The sequence below is a fragment of the Amblyraja radiata genome, chromosome 2, assembly GCF_010909765.2.
Source record: "Amblyraja radiata isolate CabotCenter1 chromosome 2, sAmbRad1.1.pri, whole genome shotgun sequence".
NCBI classification, from domain to species: domain Eukaryota; kingdom Metazoa; phylum Chordata; class Chondrichthyes; order Rajiformes; family Rajidae; genus Amblyraja; species Amblyraja radiata.
In genome coordinates, this window is record NC_045957.1 from 122,343,422 (window position 1) to 122,361,324 (window position 17,903).

The 17,903-nt window shown below is 49.8% G+C and overlaps 1 protein-coding gene across 5 annotated transcripts in view; it reads left to right on the top strand.

Moving 5' to 3' along the window:
- Positions 1-17,903, top strand: part of dnajc13 (DnaJ heat shock protein family (Hsp40) member C13) — a 211,203-nt gene that overhangs the window by 43,299 nt on the left and 150,001 nt on the right. For all 5 annotated transcript variants that reach the window (XM_033014744.1, XM_033014726.1, XM_033014734.1 and 2 more), the window contains exons 5-7: positions 8,967-9,008; positions 12,279-12,479; positions 16,397-16,603. In XM_033014744.1, coding sequence (XP_032870635.1) covers positions 8,967-9,008; positions 12,279-12,479; positions 16,397-16,603 — 450 coding nt within the window. The remainder of the gene's footprint in view (positions 1-8,966; positions 9,009-12,278; positions 12,480-16,396; positions 16,604-17,903) is intronic.

Below are 17,903 nucleotides of genomic sequence, written 5' to 3' on the forward strand. Positions count from 1 at the left end.
CAGCATCTGCAGATCCTTGTGCCCCCATTCAAATTCTGGACTAATTCTCCTTTATGCCTCTGTTCTAATGCTGGCTGTATGTATGTGTGTACTCCTGCCCTACATTAAATTTGTCAGATTTATTCATCCAAAGTAATTTGAATTATAATGAAGGTAGACACTAAATGCTGGAGTAACTCAGCGGGACAGGCAGCATCTCTGGAGAGTAGGAATTGGCGAAGTTTCGGGTCGAGAACCTTCAGACTGATGTCAGGGGAGGGGGCGGGAAAAGGAAAGAATGTCTTGATTTTTACCTCACAATATATTTTGGCCTCTTCTAAAATGCTTCGTTTAAAACAAAATTAGCAACTTTGTCTTTGAGAATTCTCCATTATAATTGGATGCCCAGCCATCCAGAAGTCAGACAGTATGGAAACAGGCCCTTAGCGACTTGCCAACAGCGACACGCATTCCTCAACTACACTGGTCCATCCTGCCCGCATTTGACCCATTTCTCTCTGAACCTACCCTATCCATGTACCTGTCCAACTGTTTCTTAAAAGTTGCGATAGTCCCTGCCTCAACTAACTCCTCGGCAACTCTTTCCATACACCCCCCACCCTTTATGTGGAAAAAAATGTTATCTCTCGGGTTCCCATTAAATCTTCCCCTCCTCACCTTAAACCCGGGTTCGATCCCGACTACGGAGTTTGTGTGTTCTCCCTGTGATCTGAGTGGGTTTTCTCCGAGATCTTCGATTTCCTCCCACACTCCAATTATGTACAGGCTTGTAGGTTAAGTCTCTTGGTAAATGTAAAGATTGTCGTGTGTGTGTGTGTGTGGGTGTGTGGGCGTGTGGGTGGTTGTGTGTGGGTGTGTGGGTGGTTGTGTGTGTGTGTGGGTGGTTGTGTGTGGGTGGTTGTGTGTGTGTGTGGGTGGTTGTGTGTGGGTGGTTGTGTGGGTGTGTGGGTGGTTGTGTGGGTGTGTGGGTGGTTGTGTGTGGGTGGTTGTGTGTGTGTGGGTGGTTGTGTGTGGGTGGTTGTGTGTGTGTGGGTGTGTGGGTGGTTGTGTGTGTGTGTGTGTGGGTGTGTGGGTGGTTGTGTGTGTGTGTGTGGGTGTGGGTGTGTGTGGGTGTGTGTGTGGGTGTGTGGGTGGTTGTGTGTGTGTGTGGGTGGTTGTGTGTGGGTGTGTGTGGGTGGTTGTGTGTGTGTGTGTGTATGTGTGTGTGTGGGTGTGTGGGTGGTTGTGTGTGTGTGTGTGGGTGGTTGTGTGGGTGTGTGGGTGGGTGTGGGTGTGTGTGGGTGGTGTGTGTGTGTGTGTGGGTGTGTGGGTGGTGTGTGTGTGTGGGTGGTGTGTGTGTGGGTGGTTGTGTGTGTGGGTGGTGTGTGTGTGTGTGTGGGTGGTGTGTGTGTGTCTCTCTCTCTCTCTCTCTCTCTCTGAGGATCCCAGTGGGCTGAAGGGACTGTTACCGTGCTCTATCGCTCAACGTTCTGGCTGTGTGGATGTCGCTTGTGATTCTTTGCATGTCCACGCCGCTGAGGAGGTCCCCCAGTCCCGACGTCGCACGTCTGTCAACCCGGTGACCGGGCCTGGGCATCGGGCCGCCCATAGCGGCGACAGCGGGACGTTCGGAAGCCCCCTCGGCCAAGGGAGGACAACAGAGGAGGGTGACTGAATTTTGGAGCCTTCCCTCACAGTGGGAAACTTTGATCCCGCTGTGTGGACATGTCTGTGTTAAGACTATCGTGTCAAAATTGATAATTGTTCCTAGTGTGCGTAGGGTAGTGTTAAGGCCCTGTCCCACTTACGTGTCCCTGGCACGCAAATTACACTACCTCGTCGTTGCGTTGAGGCGCACGGGCATCGTGTGGCCGCGCGGGGCCGGTCCCACTGAGAAGCGCGGAGGGGTATGTAGTTGTGCGCGGTATCGCGCGGCGCTCTGGGAATTTGTACCAAACTAAATCTTCGCGCGCCACCGGCTTGTCGCGTAACTGACGGACAAAGTGGGACAGGCCCAAGACCCTGGCGCGACGCAACGTCTCACCTCCAACAGCAGCAGAAGCAGGCAAACGATCATTGAACTCAGCCTGGGGCTCACGGCCGTTGCGGTCCGGATCCGCCCCCACTTCTACTCCCAGAGCGAGGCCAAGAAAATTGAAGATAGACACAAAATGCAGGAGTAACTCAGCGGGACCGGCAGCATCTCTGGAGAGAAGCAATGGGTGACGTATCAGGTCAAGACCCTTCTTTCAGACTGAAGAAGGGCCTCGACCCGAAACATCATCCATTCCTTCTCTCATGAGATGCTGCCGGTCTCGCTGAGTTACTCCTGCATTTTGTGTCCATCTTCAAATGACGTCACGCACGCATGAAATCGCGCGGGACCGTCGCACCTCAACGTGACCGCGAGGTCACGTAATTAGCGTGCCAAGGACACGTAAGTGGGACAGGGGCTTTAGTGTACGGGGATCGCTGGTCAGTGAGGACCTGGTGGACTGAAGGGCCTGTTTCCGCATTATATCGCTAAACCAAACGCATGCTACGGTGGTCGACAAAAATACTGGAGAAACTCAGCAGGTGAGGCAGCATCTATGGAGCGAAGGAAATAGGCAACGTTTCAGGTCAAAACCCTTCTTCAGACCAACGGTGGGGTAATTAATCTCTTTGTTAATAGGATTAACAAACCCATCAGGGAGGCCGGCTCTGTCCTGGGGGCGGAATTGGAGTTGGATTCGCTGGAGTTGGTCTCGGAGGGGAGGATGCTCCTCAAACTGCGGAGCATCCTGGACAATACTAGCTCACCCCCTCCATGACACACTGGTCAACCTGAGGAGTACCTTCAGCAACAGACTGGTCCCACCAAGATGCAGCACAGAACGCCACAGGAGATCCTTCTTCCCTGTGGCTATCAAACTGTACAACTCCTCCCCCTTCTGTTGTGGGGTAGACTGAGACTAAACCCTTCCCCCACCACCCTACCCCCTCCCCAATCTTTACACAACCCCAATCCTTTCCACTCGTCACTTTAATTTCATGTTTCGTGTATCTTGTGTTTTATGACTGTTGGCAGATCAATTTCCCTCCTGGGATAAATAAAGTTCTATCGAATCATATCGTATTAGCCACAAATGTGCCCCCACTGTATAGGTTGGTGATGGCATCTTGAGGCAAGTTGAACACGTGGAGCCAATATGAAGAGAATGGGATAAATGCATATGCGTGTTTTTTTTCCGCACTCTATCTCTTACTCTGACTTGAAACCTTTTTTTAATCTGACTTTCATGGGGGGAGAAGCGGGGGGGGGGGGAGACGGGGAGACAGTGACGATACATTTTAAGTTGCTCACAATCAAGCCTACACGAGCTTCCAATAGACGATAGGTGCAGGAGTAGGCCATTCGGCCCTTCGAGCCAGCACCGCCATTCAATGGCTGATCAACCCCAATCAGTACCCCGTTCCTGCCTTCTCCCCATATCCCCTGACTCCGCTATTTTTAAGAGCCCTATCCAGCTCTCTCTTGAAAGCATCCAGAGAACCCGCCTCCACCGCCCTCTGAGGCAGAGAATTCCACAGACTCACCACTCTCTGTGAGAAAAAGTGTTTCCTCGTCTCCGTTCTAGATGGCCTACTCCTTATTCTTAAACTTCCATGGTAGGTTGTCTGCTGCTGTTACAATGTTAAATGCAAGCAGACTCCGGAGTTGTTAAGTGCTCGAGTGTACTTCACCATGAATGCATACGGTTGTCAAACGGCCCAGAATTTACGGGACTATTGAGACAATGTCTGACTGGGTAATCAGCAGTGGCTTCTGCGGTGTCTGCTGAGATAATGGAGCCCTCGTGAGCAAATTATTTTCCTTTCCCAGCCCATCTTGCCAAATGACATACACAGTTCTTGCGTACTGTCCTTGATTTCCCTCAATCTGTCTGTTATGTCTACTCAAAATGAAAACCTTGTCATTCTTTCCCTCTATCCAAACTTCCACTATATTTCCACATATCCTATTCTGCTGCTGTGGTCAAAAGTGATAGGGTGTAAAATTAGGCCATTTGACCCATCAAGTCTACTCTGCCATTCAATCATGGCTGATAAATCCCTCCCCCCCCCCCTAACCCCATTCTCCTGCCTTCTCCCCTTAACCTCTGACACCCGTACTAATCAAGAATCTATCTCTGCCTTAACAATATCACTGACAGCCTCCACAGCCTTCTGTGGCAATGAATTCCACAGATTCACCACCCTCTAAAGAAATTCCACCTCATTTCCTTCCTAAAAGATCTGCCTTTAATTCTGAGGCTGTGACCTCTGGTCCTAGACTCTCCCACTGGTGGAAACATTCTCTCCACATCCACTCTATCCAGGCCTTTCACTATTCTGTGCGTTTCAATGAGGTTCCCCCTCATTATTCTAAACTCCAGCGAGTACAGGCCCAGTGCCGACAAACGCTCATCATATGTTAACCCACTCATTCCTGGGATCATTCTTGTAAACCCCCTCTGGACCCTCTCCAGAGCCAGCACATCCTTCCTCAGATACGGTGCCCAAAACTGCTCACAATACTCCAAATGCGGCCCTACCAGCGCCTTATGGAGCCTCAGCATTACATCCCTGTTTTTTTATACAAGCCCTCTTGAAATAAATGCTAGCATTGAGTTTTCCTGTCTGTTTTGTATCTGTCATTTCTTGAACCACCTGTCTAATGGCGGCACAGTGGCGCAGCGATATATTTGCTGCCTTCCAATAACAGAGACCCGGGTTCGATCCTGACCACGGGTGCTGCCTGCACGTGATCCGTATCCCACTTCCCTGCATATCCATGTCCCTATCCAAAAGTCTCATAAATGCCTCCACCACCACGCCCAGCGTTCCAGGCATTCAATACTTTGTTCGGGGAAAGATTTTTTTAAAGAAGACCTTCAAAGGAGATGTTTGGGGCAAGACCTAGAGCGTAGTGGGATAGCTAGTGTGAATGCGGTGCTGGCTTGAAGGGCCGAATGGCCTACTCCTGCACCTATTGGCTATTGTCTATCATTGGTTGGCGTGGGATTCGGTGGGCCGAAGGGCCTGTTTCCATGGTGAATCTCTAAACTAAAAAAAAAGGACTGTGGGCCAAACACAGGCAAATGGGATTATATTAGATGGGGCATTTTGTTTGGCACGGACAAGTTGGGCAAAAGAGGCTGTTTCTGTGCCACTGAGTATTCTGGAAACAGCTCTGGCAGCAGTTAGAATGTGGAACTCCACACTTCTTTGGGCAAATAGTGGATACTAGACAAGTGCAGACCCCCTCAACGCACCCGTTCCCTACCCATGGCCCCCAGTTACACTTGCCCTGCGTGTTGCAACAGCAATTTGCCCTCCCCCTCCTGTGAGGTGAAAAGTTCAGAGTGTTCCTGTGTCGCAACATTGGATCGAAGTGTGTTGGAAGCCGGCAGGATTGTTTTTAACAGTAAAAAAATCTTGTGAAAGTTGGCATTTTTAAAGCTTTAATCGCGAATAAGGTGAAATATAGGATGAAATCTTCAGTGAAGCTGATCGCTGCTAGCCGAGCCATTGTGACGTCATCAGTTGAAGCTGGTAGTTTTAAAATGTTGAGTGAAAGTGATCTCAGCCTCGAGGGGAAAAATGTCAATCAGAATATGTAAAAATGTCTTCTATCTCAGACATGGACAATTTATCCTCTGTTGAGAGAGTGCAGCGTAGATTTACAAGGTTCATTCCCGGGATGGCAGAACTGTCATATGCTGAGCCTGGACTCAGCACCGGGCCTGAAGTTTCCACGCTGCAGATTCCCACTCCCCCGGGTTTGACTGCGCTGGGTTCCTAGTGCTAGTCCCCCCCCTAACCCTGGTAACCTCAGTGGTTGTTCCACTGGGTCTTCCTCAAACCATGTGACTCCAGCTCTTCTCCACCCACACTATCGTCCTCATACCCCCCTTCTCTCTGACCAGCCACCACCCCCCCACCAGACATCGCCTCGGCCTCAGTCCACTCACTTGCCTTCCTCCGGCCCCAACCCCCATCCTTGCCGTGTGTTCACCATCCCCCCCTGACCTCCCCCTCTCTGACACCGAACGGTCTGTCCTCAGCAGAGGCCTTACCTTTGTCCCCCTCCATCCCCACCTCAATGAGTTCCGCGCCCGCCACAATGTGGAGTTCTTCTTCCGTCGCCTCCACCTCACGTTCCATGGGAAGGAGTCCTCGCCCCCTATTGATGATCCCTTTTCCCATCTCCAACGGACCCCCTCCTCTTGGACCCCCCCTCGTGGACATCTTCCAGCATTAGACCTTTTTATTCAAAACTGCCGGCGAGACATCAACCGCCTCAACTTCTCCACTCCCCTGTCTCACTCCAATCTCTCCCCCCCCGAACGTACAGCCATCGACTCACTCCGCAACAACCCAGATTGGGTTATCAAACCCGCCGACAAGGGAGGTGCCATGGTAGTCTGGCGCGCCGATCTCTACAAAGCTGAGGCCACGCGCAAACTCTCGGACACCTCCTCCTACTTACCCCTGGACCATGACCCCACAGACGAGCACCAGGCCACTATCTCTAGCACCATCACCGACTTCATCAACTCCGGCTCCCTGCCCCCCCCGAGCCTCCAGCCTCATCGTTCCCCAGCCCCGCACGGCCCGATTTTACCTTCTCCCCAAATTCCACAAACCTGACTGTCCTGGGTGAACCCATTGTCTCTGCCTGTTCGTGCCCTACCGAACTTATTTCCACATACCTTGACTCCATCCTACCCCCCCTGGTTAAATCCCTTCCTACCTATGTTCAAGACACCTCAAGACACTCTCTGCCGTCTCCGCGCATTCCAGTCTCTAGGCCCCCACCCCCTCATCTTCACCATGGACGTCCAGTCACTCTACACCTCCATCCCCCACCTGGAGGGTCTCAATGCCCTCCGGTTCTTCCTAGACCGGAGAACCAACCAATCCCTGTCTACAGATACTCTCCTCCGCCTAGCAGAGCTGGTCCTTACCCTTAATAACTTCTCGTTTGACTCTTCCCATTTCTTCCAAATACAAGACGTAGCTATGGGCACGCGCATGGGCCCCAGCTATGCCTGCCTCTTTGTCGGGTACGTCGAACAATCCTTGTTCGAGACGTACCAGGGCCCCATCCCCAAACTCTACCTCCGCTACATCGACGATTGCTTTGGTGCTACCTCCTGCACCCACACACAACTGACTGACTTCATCCACTTCACCACTAACTTCCATCCGGCACTCAAATACACCTGGACCATTTCCAACACTTCCCTACCATTCCTTGACCTCACTATCTCCATCGCAGGTGATAGACTCCTGACCGACATCCACTATAAACCCACTGACTCCCATGGCTATCTAGAATACACTTCTTCCCACCCTGCTTCCTGTAAGGACTCCATCCCCTACTCCCAATTCCTCCGTCTACGCCGCATCTGCTCCCAGGATGAGGCGTTCCACACCAGGGCATCGGAAATGTCCTCATTCTTCAGGGAACGGGGTTCCCCTCCGCTACTATAGATGAGGCTCTCGCCAGGGTCTCTTCAATACCCCGCAACACTGCTCTCCCTCCCCATCCCCCCACTCGTAACAAGGGCAGAGTCCCCCTAGTCCTCACCTTTCACCCCACTAGCCGTCAGATACAACAGTAATCCTCCGTCGATTTTGCCACCTCCAACGTGACCCCACCACTCGCCACATCTTCCCATCTTCCCCCCCCCCCCCCCCCCCCCGTCTGCTTTCCGCGAAGACCGCTCCCTCCGTAACTCGCTGGTCAATTCTTCCCTTCCCTCCCGCACCACCCTCTTCCCGGGCACTTTCTCTTGCAACTGCAAGAGATGCTACACTTGTCGCTCTACCTCCCCCCTCGACTCCATTCAAGGACCCAAGCAGTCGTTACAGGTGCAACAGAGGTTCACCTGCATCTCCTCCAACCTCATCTATTGCATCCGCTGCTCTAGATGTCAGCTGATCTACATCGGTGAGACTAAGTGTAGGCTTGGCGATCGTTTCGCCGAACACCTCCGCTCGGTCCACATTAACCAACCTGATCTCCCTGTAGCTCAGCACTTCAACTCCCCCTCCCATTCCGAATCTGACCTTTCTGTCCTGGGCCTCCTCCATGGCCAGAGTGCGGACCACGGAAATTGGAGGAGCAACACCTCATATTCCGCTTGGGCAGTCTGCACCCTAGCGGCATAAACATTGACTTCTCCATTTTCCGGTAGCCCTTGCTGTCTCCTCCCCTGCTTCCCTTCTCAGTTCTCCCTCAGCCCTCGGGCTCCTCCTCTTCATTTCTCCTTTTTTCTCCCCACTCCCCATCCCTACATCAGTCTGAAGAAGGGTTTCAGCCCAAAACGTTGCCTATTTCCTTTGCTCCATAGATGCTGCCTCACCCGCTGAGTTTCTCCAGCACTTTTGCCTAGATTTTCCAACATCTGCAGTTCCTTCTTAAATGCTGAGAGAATGGAGCTTGTATACTATAGTTTAGAAGGATGGGAGGGGATCTTATTGAAGCATATAAGATTATTAAGGGTTTGGACACGCTAGAGGCAGGAAACATGTTCCCGATGTTGGGGGAATCCAGAACCAGGGGCCACAGTTTAAGAATAAGGAGTAAGCCATTTAGAACGGAGCCGAGGAAACACTTTTTCTCACAGAGAGTGGTGAGTCTATGGAATTCTCTGCCTCAGAGGGCGGTGGAGGCAGGTTCTCTGGATACTTTCAGCTTAAAGATAGCGGAGTCAGGGGATATGGGGAGAAGGCAGGAACGGGGTACTGATTGTGGATGATCAGCCATGATCACATTGGCTCGAAGGGCCGAATGGCCTACTCCTGCACCTATTGTCTATGCAGTGAGGAAGTTTTTGTCCGCCAACTATTCATTGTATCTCTTCCATCTGCTATTTTGCTTGGTTGTGAAAGATAAATGTACTTCTATATTTTATTTGCTAGATAATTTATGAACTTTCTTTTCATTTCTACAGCGGTTCCGGACCGAGTTTTCGGAGGGAAAAATCACTGGAAAGGTAAAGCACCAGTTATGCTCTTGAGAACTTTTGGCAGTGATTAATTTTTAATGCCCTTGAATAAATTATAGTTGAGCATTTTAAAATACCATTATTTAACTCATAACCTCATTTCAAACCTGCCGTATCTATGACAATGTCAAACGTTTTTCAGTCTTCCAGGGTACTTTTATTAAATAAAACGGCATCTTAACAGCTTGACTTTAATTTCATGTCTCATGTATCTTGTGTTTTTATGACTGTTGGCAGACCAATTTCCCTCCTGGGATAAATAAAGTTCTATCGTATCTGAATGTTATGAAAAAAAATTTCTTTGACAATCTTGTTTCTGGAGTTGACTACAGCTATCAGGCTATGAAACACGATCATCTCCAAATAAGCTCTGGATGATATAGAACTACATAGGCCTGGATAGAGTGGATGTGGAGAGGATGTGTCCACTAGTGGGAGAGTCTAGGACCAGAGGGCACAGCCTCAGAATTAAAGGACGTTCCTTTAGGAAGGGGATGAGGAGGAATTACTTCAGTCAGAGGGTGGTGAATCTGTGATTTTTTTTGCCATAGACGGCTGTGGAGGCCGTTAATTTTTTAGGAGAGATAGATAGATTCTTGATTAGTACGGATGTCAGGGGTTATGGGAGAATGCAGGAGAATGGGGTTGAGGGGGAGAGATAGATCAGCCATTATTGAATGGCGGAGTAGACGATGGCCTAATTCTGCTCCTATCACATGAACTTATCAATAGACAGAGAGCATTTTGTCTGTTTGCACTATTATTGCTTGTGTGTGTGTGTGTGTGTGTGTGTGTGTGTATGTGTCTGTATGTATAAATATAAATATGTCAGAGATATATGGATATAACTTTTTTCTTGCTTATTATATTGTTTACAGTGTACTATGTTTCCATATTCTGTTGTGCTGCAACAAGTAAGAATATAATTGTTCTATCTGGGACACATAGACAATAGACAATAGGTGCAGGAGTAGGTCATTTGGCCCTTCGAGCCAGCACCGCCATTCAATGTGATCAATGCGACTTTTTGTCGTATCCCCCTTCTCTTCCCCCGTCTGCGCTGAGGCCTAATGGCGGAGCTGGCGGCCTCCAACCTGCGACCGACCTCGAGGGTCCGGAGGTAGAGCCAGCCAGGACTCACCAACGCGAGGCTGGCCGTCTTCGAGCTGTGGCGACGTCCGGGTAGCGGCACGACTCGGCGCTCCGGTGAGGGCGGACGGCGCGGAGCTGAGACACTGCCGTGTGGGCGGACCGGCTCCCGGCTGGAAGGTGCTCTCATGGGGGCAGCCCGGTGCGGGGCTGAGACGCTGCCTTGTGGGCGGCCCGGCTCCCGGCTGGAAGGCGCTCCCGTGTGAGCAGCCCGGTGCGGGGCTGAGACGCTGCCTTGTGGGCGGCCCGGTGCGGGGCGGAGACGGTGCTACGGCGGCTGAGGCGGCGTTCTGGCGGCGGCGACCTGGATCCGGGGCTCGGCCGCGGGCCAGTGGAGGACAATGTCGGGAGCTCGCAGGTCACAGGCTGGTGCCTGTTTTCCGGAGCACCCGTTGCAACAGCTGCGGGCAGCTTCGACCACCCCCTGGCCGCGGACCTTGAACCGCGGGACTGATGCCATCGCCCGGTGGGGTATCGCCTCGGCGCAGAGGGAGAAGAGGAGGGAAGAGACAGTAACTCTAAGACTTTTGCCTCCATCACAGTGAGGAGGTGTTTGGTGAACTCACTGTGGTGGATGTTAATTAGTGTTTATTGTGTTTTGTTATTATTACATGTATGGCTGCAGGCAACAGCATTTCGTTCAGACCGAAAGGTCTGAATGACAAATAAAGGATTCAATTCAATTCAATTCATGGCTGATCATCCCCAATCAGTACCCCGTTCCTGCTTTCTCCCCATATCCCCTGACTCAGATATCTTTGAGAGCCCTATCTAGCTCTCTCTTGAAAGTATCCAGAGAACCGGCCTCCACCGCCCTCTGAGGCAGAGAATTCCACAGACTCACAACTCTCTGTGTGAAAATGTGTTTCCTCGTCTCCGTTCTAAATGACTTACCCCTTATTCTTAAACTGTGAGTGGCCCCTGGTTCTGGACTCCCCCAACATCGGGAACATGTTTCCTGCCTCTAGTGTGTCCAAACCCTTAATAATCTTATATGTTTCAATACAATCCCCTCTCATCCTTCTAAACTCCAGACTATACAAGCCCAGCTGCTCCATTCTCTCAGCGTATGACAGTCCCGCCAACCCACATATGACAATAAAACACTCTTGACTCTTGCTATGCATTGTGTAGCAATAAACAATTACGCGCTCATGTACAAGAGTGAGTCAAATTAAAACAAAAATTAAAATTAAATATTAGGTATGTCTTCTATTAACATCTGAAACTTCAGTGTTAGACTTGTACCTCCTTCTCTTCATGCATCTCACTGTAATCCAAATCCTTGCCAGATCGCTCTTTGGTATTACACTGTCATTTATACGCTTGCCAAATTGGCGGCTGATGGGGTTAAGACTGCTGTCCTTAGTCCGGGGCAGGTTGTAGTTTATACATTCATAAATTCACAAGTTGTAGCAGCAGAATTAGGCCATTCGGCCCATCAAGTCTACCACACCATTCCATCATGGCTGCTCTATCTCTCCCTCCTAACTCCATTCTCCTGCCTTCTCCCCATAATCCCTGACACCCGCACTGATCAGGAATCTTTCAATCTCCTCTCCATCTTAAAAACACCCATTTAACTTGGCCTTCACAGCCTTCTGTGGCAATGAATTCCACAGATTCACTTCCCTCCGCCAAAACAAATTCCTCCTCCTCTTCTCTCTCAAGGTGCGTCCTTTAATTCTGAGGCTGTGCCCTCTGGTCCTAGACTCTCCCACTAGTGGAAACATCCTCTCCACATCCACTCTACCCAGGCCTTTCTCTATTTGGTAAGTTTCAATGAGTTGCCCCATCCTTCTAAACTCCAGCGAGTACAGGCCCAGTGCCGTCAAACGCTCATCAAATGTTTACCCACTCATTCCTGGGATCATTCTCGTAAACCTCCTCTGGACCCTCTCCAGAGCCGGCACATCCTTCCTCAGATGTGGAACCTTTCTAAAGATGCGTCCTTTTATTCTGGTCTATATTCTCGAAATATAATCTCCGGGGATGCTGCCTGGCCACCCGCTGAGTCAGTTACTCCAGCACTCTGTCTTTTTGTAAGCCAGTGTCTGCTGTTCATTGTACCTGTATTCAGAAGAACTGCTCTGCTTTCTCTGTCTCCAGCGCCATAACTGTTACAAACACCACTGGACAGATACAAGAAAGCTGGTGGTCCTTGAAGTGACTCCAGGAGGGATAGATCAGATTGACGCGACGACGAATAAAGTTGTATGTTCCTATGACTACAAAAACATCGAAGGGTTTGCCGAACTGTCCGATTATCAAGGTGGCTTTTGCATCATTCATGGAGGATTTAATCGATTGGTAAGTTTTTGTCACTCATTTGAGAATTGAGAGACTCAACTCGGCGCGGTGGCGCAGCGGTAGAGTTGCCGCCTCACAGCGCCAGAGGCCCGGGTTCCATCCTGACTACGGCTGCTGCCTGTACGGAGTTTGCACGTGACCTGCGTGGGTTTTCTCCGGGCGCTCCCGTTTCATTCTGCACTTCAAAGACGTGCAGGTTTGTAGGTTAATTGGCTTCTATAAATTGTTCCTAATGTGTGGGATAGAACTAGTGTATGAGATGATCGCTGGTCTGTGTGAACTCAGTGGGCCGAAGAGCCTTTTCCATGCTGTATCTCTAAACTCAGCTTGGTTACTTGGTCCTCCAAAATATTCCAACTGGAATTTAAACTGGAGGTGGTGAAGGGAGGGATTAATTGTGTAGCTAAACTAAACGAAAAGATACAGAATGGAAATGGGCCCTTCAGTTCACCATCGACCACCCGTTCACACTAGTTCTATGTTATCCCTCTTTCTCATCCACTCCTTACTCACTAGGGGCAATTCCCAGAGGGACAATTGACCGTACCTCCGCATATCTTTGCGATATGAAGAAAACGGAGAACCTGAAGGAAACCCAGGCGGTCTCATTGAGAACGTGCAAACTCCGCATGGACACCAGCCGAGATTACGATCGAACCTGTGTCTCTGGCGTTGTGAGGCAGTGGCTCTGCCGGCTACTCGTGGAGTACTGAATAAAACTTGGTCTAGTCATGCTTTGAATTTTTAAATAACGAATTTTGAACATTTCTGCCCATTTATTGTTGGGGATATAATGTCAATAACCGAGGTGTATTCAAGGGTGTAGGAAAGAACTGCAGATGCTGCTTTAAACCAAAGATAGACACAGAATGCTGGAGACTGGTGCACTTTGAGAGGTCAAATGTAATAGGAAAATATACAATTGATGTCAACATCCTGACCAGCATTGATGTGTTTTAGTTTTAGTTGTTAGTTTTAGAGATACAGCGTGGACCCGCTGAGTTACTCCAGCACTCTGTGAAACATCACCTATCCATGTTCTCCACAGATGCTGCCTGACCCGCTGAGTTACTCCAGCATTCTGTGAAACATCACCTATCCATGTTCTCCACAGATGCTGCCTGAGCCGCTGAGTTACTCCAGCACTCTGTGAAACATCACCTATCCATGTTCTCCACAGACGCTGCCTGACCCGCTGAGTTACTCCAGCATTCTGTGAAACATCACCTATCCATGTTCTCCACAGATGCTGCCTGACCCGCTGAGTTACTCCAGCACTCTGTGTCTATCTTCGGTTTAAACTAGTATCTGCAGTTCCTCCCTGCAAATGCTTACTTAGAGCAGGCATAAAATGCTGGAGTAATTCAGTGGGCCGTATCTCTGAAGAGAAGGAATGGGCGACGTTTCGGGTCGAGATCCTGCCTCAGACTAGCTCGGGATAAGGGTAACGAGAAATATAGACGATAATGAACAATAAAGGGAAGATATGCAAATAAGTAATGATGCTTCATTGTTATGGCCGGCACGGTAGAGTTGCTGCCTCACAGCGCCAGAGACCCGGGTTCGATCCTGACTACGGGTGCTGTCTCTTCGTAGTTTGTACGTTCTCCCCGTGACCTGCGTGTGTGTTCTCCAAGATCTTCAGTTTTCACCCACACTCCAAAGACGTTAGGTTTGTAGGTTTTTTTTTTAGATTAGATTAGATTTCCTTTATTGTCATTCAGACCTTTCGGTCTGAACGAAATGCTGTTGCCTGCAGCCAGCAGGTTAATTGGCTTGGTGTAAATGTTTAGAGATAAAGATACAGTGCCGACCAGCAACCCCTGCATATTAACACTATCCACGATTACATTTACCAAGCCAATTGTTAGTAGTCCCGGGTGTGTGGTGGGTAGTTAAGGTGCAGGGAGCACCATTCAGTGCGGGCTCGCTGGGCCGAAGGGCCTGTTTCAACGCTGTATATTTTTTTTTTAAAAGCTAAAAGGAATGCAAAGTACAAATCAACCTTCAGCCTCTGTAGGTTACTGATTGCAAATGGTCAAACAGGAGCCAGCCCGAGATGGCAGTGTTAGATTATCTTTAACGACAGATGGCACAATGGGCTAAGTGTTCGGCTGGCAACCGGAAGGTAGCTGGTTCGAATCCCGCTTGGAGTGCATACTGTCGTTGTGTCCGTGGGCAAGACACTTCACCCACCTTTGCCTGTGTGTGTCCTTGGGCAAGACACTTCACCCATCTTTGCCTGTGTGTGTGAATGTAATTATGTGAAGCACTTTGGGGTCAATGCAAATGTGCTATATAAATAAAGAAATTTAATTTAATTTAATTTAATGTACAGGGCACAGCTCCTGCATCTCACTGTATCTCTGAACTAAACTAAATTAAAAAAAAACTATTTGTCTCCTCTGAGACTAGTGTTGCCAACTGTCTTGTATTCGCCAGGACATCCCGTATTTTGGGCTAAATTGGTTTGTCCCGTACGGGACCGCCCTTGTCCGGTATTTGACCGCTACTACTCTGGTCGAGGGGACTGTCGGGTCAGAGCGCCACGTCCGACCCCGCCTCACCCGTCCCAACGTAGTGCAGCCCATGGAGTGCAGCAGCAGCAGCAGCAGCAGCAGTGCTTCGCCATGGCCCCGTCGGTCGGTCGGCAGCCAGGCCAGCTGTCCGACCTTCGGACCTTCGCTTACCGCCGACACCACCACACCCCTCTTTCTCACGGCCGATCATCGGTTCATGAGTTGGACGGGGCGCCAGACTTTGCGCGCGACGTCGCGTGGCCCCCAGGCCAAAACTCCTCAGCTGGCCCCGCCTGCTGGGCTTTGTGTGTAGTCCAGCACCCGGGGCCAACTCATCATTCACCCAGCCAGCCACGGCCGAGTCGCTCAACGAATTGCTGTGGGGAATTTGTCCCGTATTTTGACCTTTTGTCCCTTATTTGGAAGTGAGAAAGTTGGCGGCCTTATCTGTGAACTTTGCTTCCTTTAGTGAATGCTTCCTCTTTGACCAAGCTTTTTTTTGGTCACTGCTTTAAAGATTCCTTCTGTGACTCAGTCAGCTATAAATACCTCTGTGACATCAACCATATTAAGGATAAATATATATATATCTGCAAGTTATTGATCACTCTTGCTTGATCAATGAAGGGTTATTTCAATGGTGCTTTATTCGTCAGCTATGCAGCTGCACAGTGAACTTCTTTTTGCGTCACCATTTTTGGCGCCATTATTCAATGTCCAGTCGGCCCACTGGCGCTCGATGTACTGCAGCAGTTCCCGCGAACCCACGACCCTCTCCTCTCCTCGCCCAGTCATCTTTGTGACCTGTGGGCGCCTCCTGTAGCCGGCCTTGAAGGCGCTTGAGGTATCACCCTGGTTCACCGGCCCTTGCACCTCACGTCCCACGTCTCCAGCTCCCTCCCAGTTACGCCAAGTGACCCACGAGCCTCGAGTGTGATACAGTGTGGAAATAGGCCCTTCAGCCCAACATGCCCGCACCGGCCAACATGTCTCAGCTACACTAGTCCCACCTGCCTGAATTTGGTCTATATCCCTCCAAACCTGTCCTATCCATGTACCTGTCTAACTGTTTCTTAAACAATGGGTTAGTACCAGACTCAACTACCTCCTCTGGCAGCTCGTTCCATACACCCACCACCCTGTGTGTGAAAAAGTTACCCCTCAGATTCTTATTAAATCTTTCCCCCTTCACCTTAAACTTATGTTCTCTGGTCCTCGATTCCCCTTCTCTGGGCAAGAGACTCTGCGTTGACCCAATCTCTCATGACATTGTACACCTCCATAAGATCACCTACCCGACAAGGGGATCTATCAGATCTATTCCTCTCATGATTTTGTACATACATTACTATTTTTATTGCAGTGATTTATTCTCAGTCAATGCTTTTGTAATTCCAGCACCTTTTTGCATCTGAACAAAGGGAAGAGATCATCAGGAGTGCGATTGAGCACGCCGGCAACTTCATCGGCATTTCTCTCCGCATCCGCAAAGAACCGTTTGAGTTTGACTTGTACCAGAGTCACCGCTTTGGAAAGTACAGCAATGACGAGTCCATCACCTCACTGGCAGAATTCATCGTGCAGAAAACTGCACAAAGGCATCAGGTACGTCACCTTCAAGATGTCATTGAGAGTGCACACAGAGATGGACACAGAGTGCTGGAGTAACTCAGCGGGTCAAGCAGCATCTGTGGAGAACATGGATAGGTGATGTTTCATAGAGTGCTGGAGTAACTCAGCGGATCAGGCAGCATCTCTGGAGAACATGGATAGGTGATGTTTCACAGAGTGCTGGAGTAACTCAGCAGATCAGGCAGCATCTGTGGAGAACATGGATAGGTGATGTTTCACAGAGTGCTGGAGTAACTCAGCGGGTCAGGCAGCATCTGTGGAGAACATGGATAGGTGACGTTTTGAGACTGAGATTCGGTGGGGGGGGGGGGTGGGTGGGAAACTTTGAAATTAGAGAAGTCAATATTCATTCCGCTGGGTGGGCCTGGTGGGTTTTGTGTGGTAAATTGAAAGCAACAGCGGATCAGGCAGCATCTCTGGGGGAAAAGTGGAGGTGACTTTTCGTGTTGTGAACCTCCTTCAGGCCCTGAAACGTCACCTGTTCCTTCTCTCCAGAGCTTCTGCCTGACCCCCTTTGCTCTACCTACTACTTGAATTTGACTTGATTGTATTGGTGTGTAGCGTTAACTGATCAGTTAACATAAAGCTTTTCACTGTTTCTTGGTACTTGGCAACAATCGCTTAGTTTATCGTCACGTGTACCGAGGTGCAGTGAAAATCTTTTGTTGCGTGCTAAAGCCCCTGTCCCACTTAGGAGACCTAAACAGCAACCTCTGGTGACCTTGCCCGCCACCCAAGGTTTCCATGAGGTCACCGGAGGTTTTGCTCACTCCCCCTAATGGTTGAAAGTGGTTTCCGCGTGGTCGAGGCTTCCTCTAGGTTGCTGCTATTTTTTCCATCATGATTAAAACCAGCCTTGACTCAACCTCCGGCTTTTTTGTGTACCTTCGATTTTCCAGCATCTGCAGTTGCTTCTTAAAAACTCGACTGAAAATAGATTGCCGTTTTAAAAGTCGATCATTTTTTAATCGCAGGTCTAGTCGAAGCCGGTTTTCTTCAGTCGAGGAAGGTTTTCAACATATGCGTGGGAGGTGGTAGGAGGTTGCAGGTCGCTTCGACCGTGACTTTTTTTTGAGTGGCGGGCAAGGTCACCAGAGGTTGCTGTTTAGGTCTCCTAAGTGGGACAGGGGCTTAGCCGACAAAATCTTTCCCTGTATCTCGGTACACCTGTACACCTAAACCCGTACCTCTCAGTTTCAGCCCATTTGCTTTTACTAATCAAGAATTTGTCAATCTCCACCTTAAAAATAGAGGGCGGTGGAGGTCGGTTCTC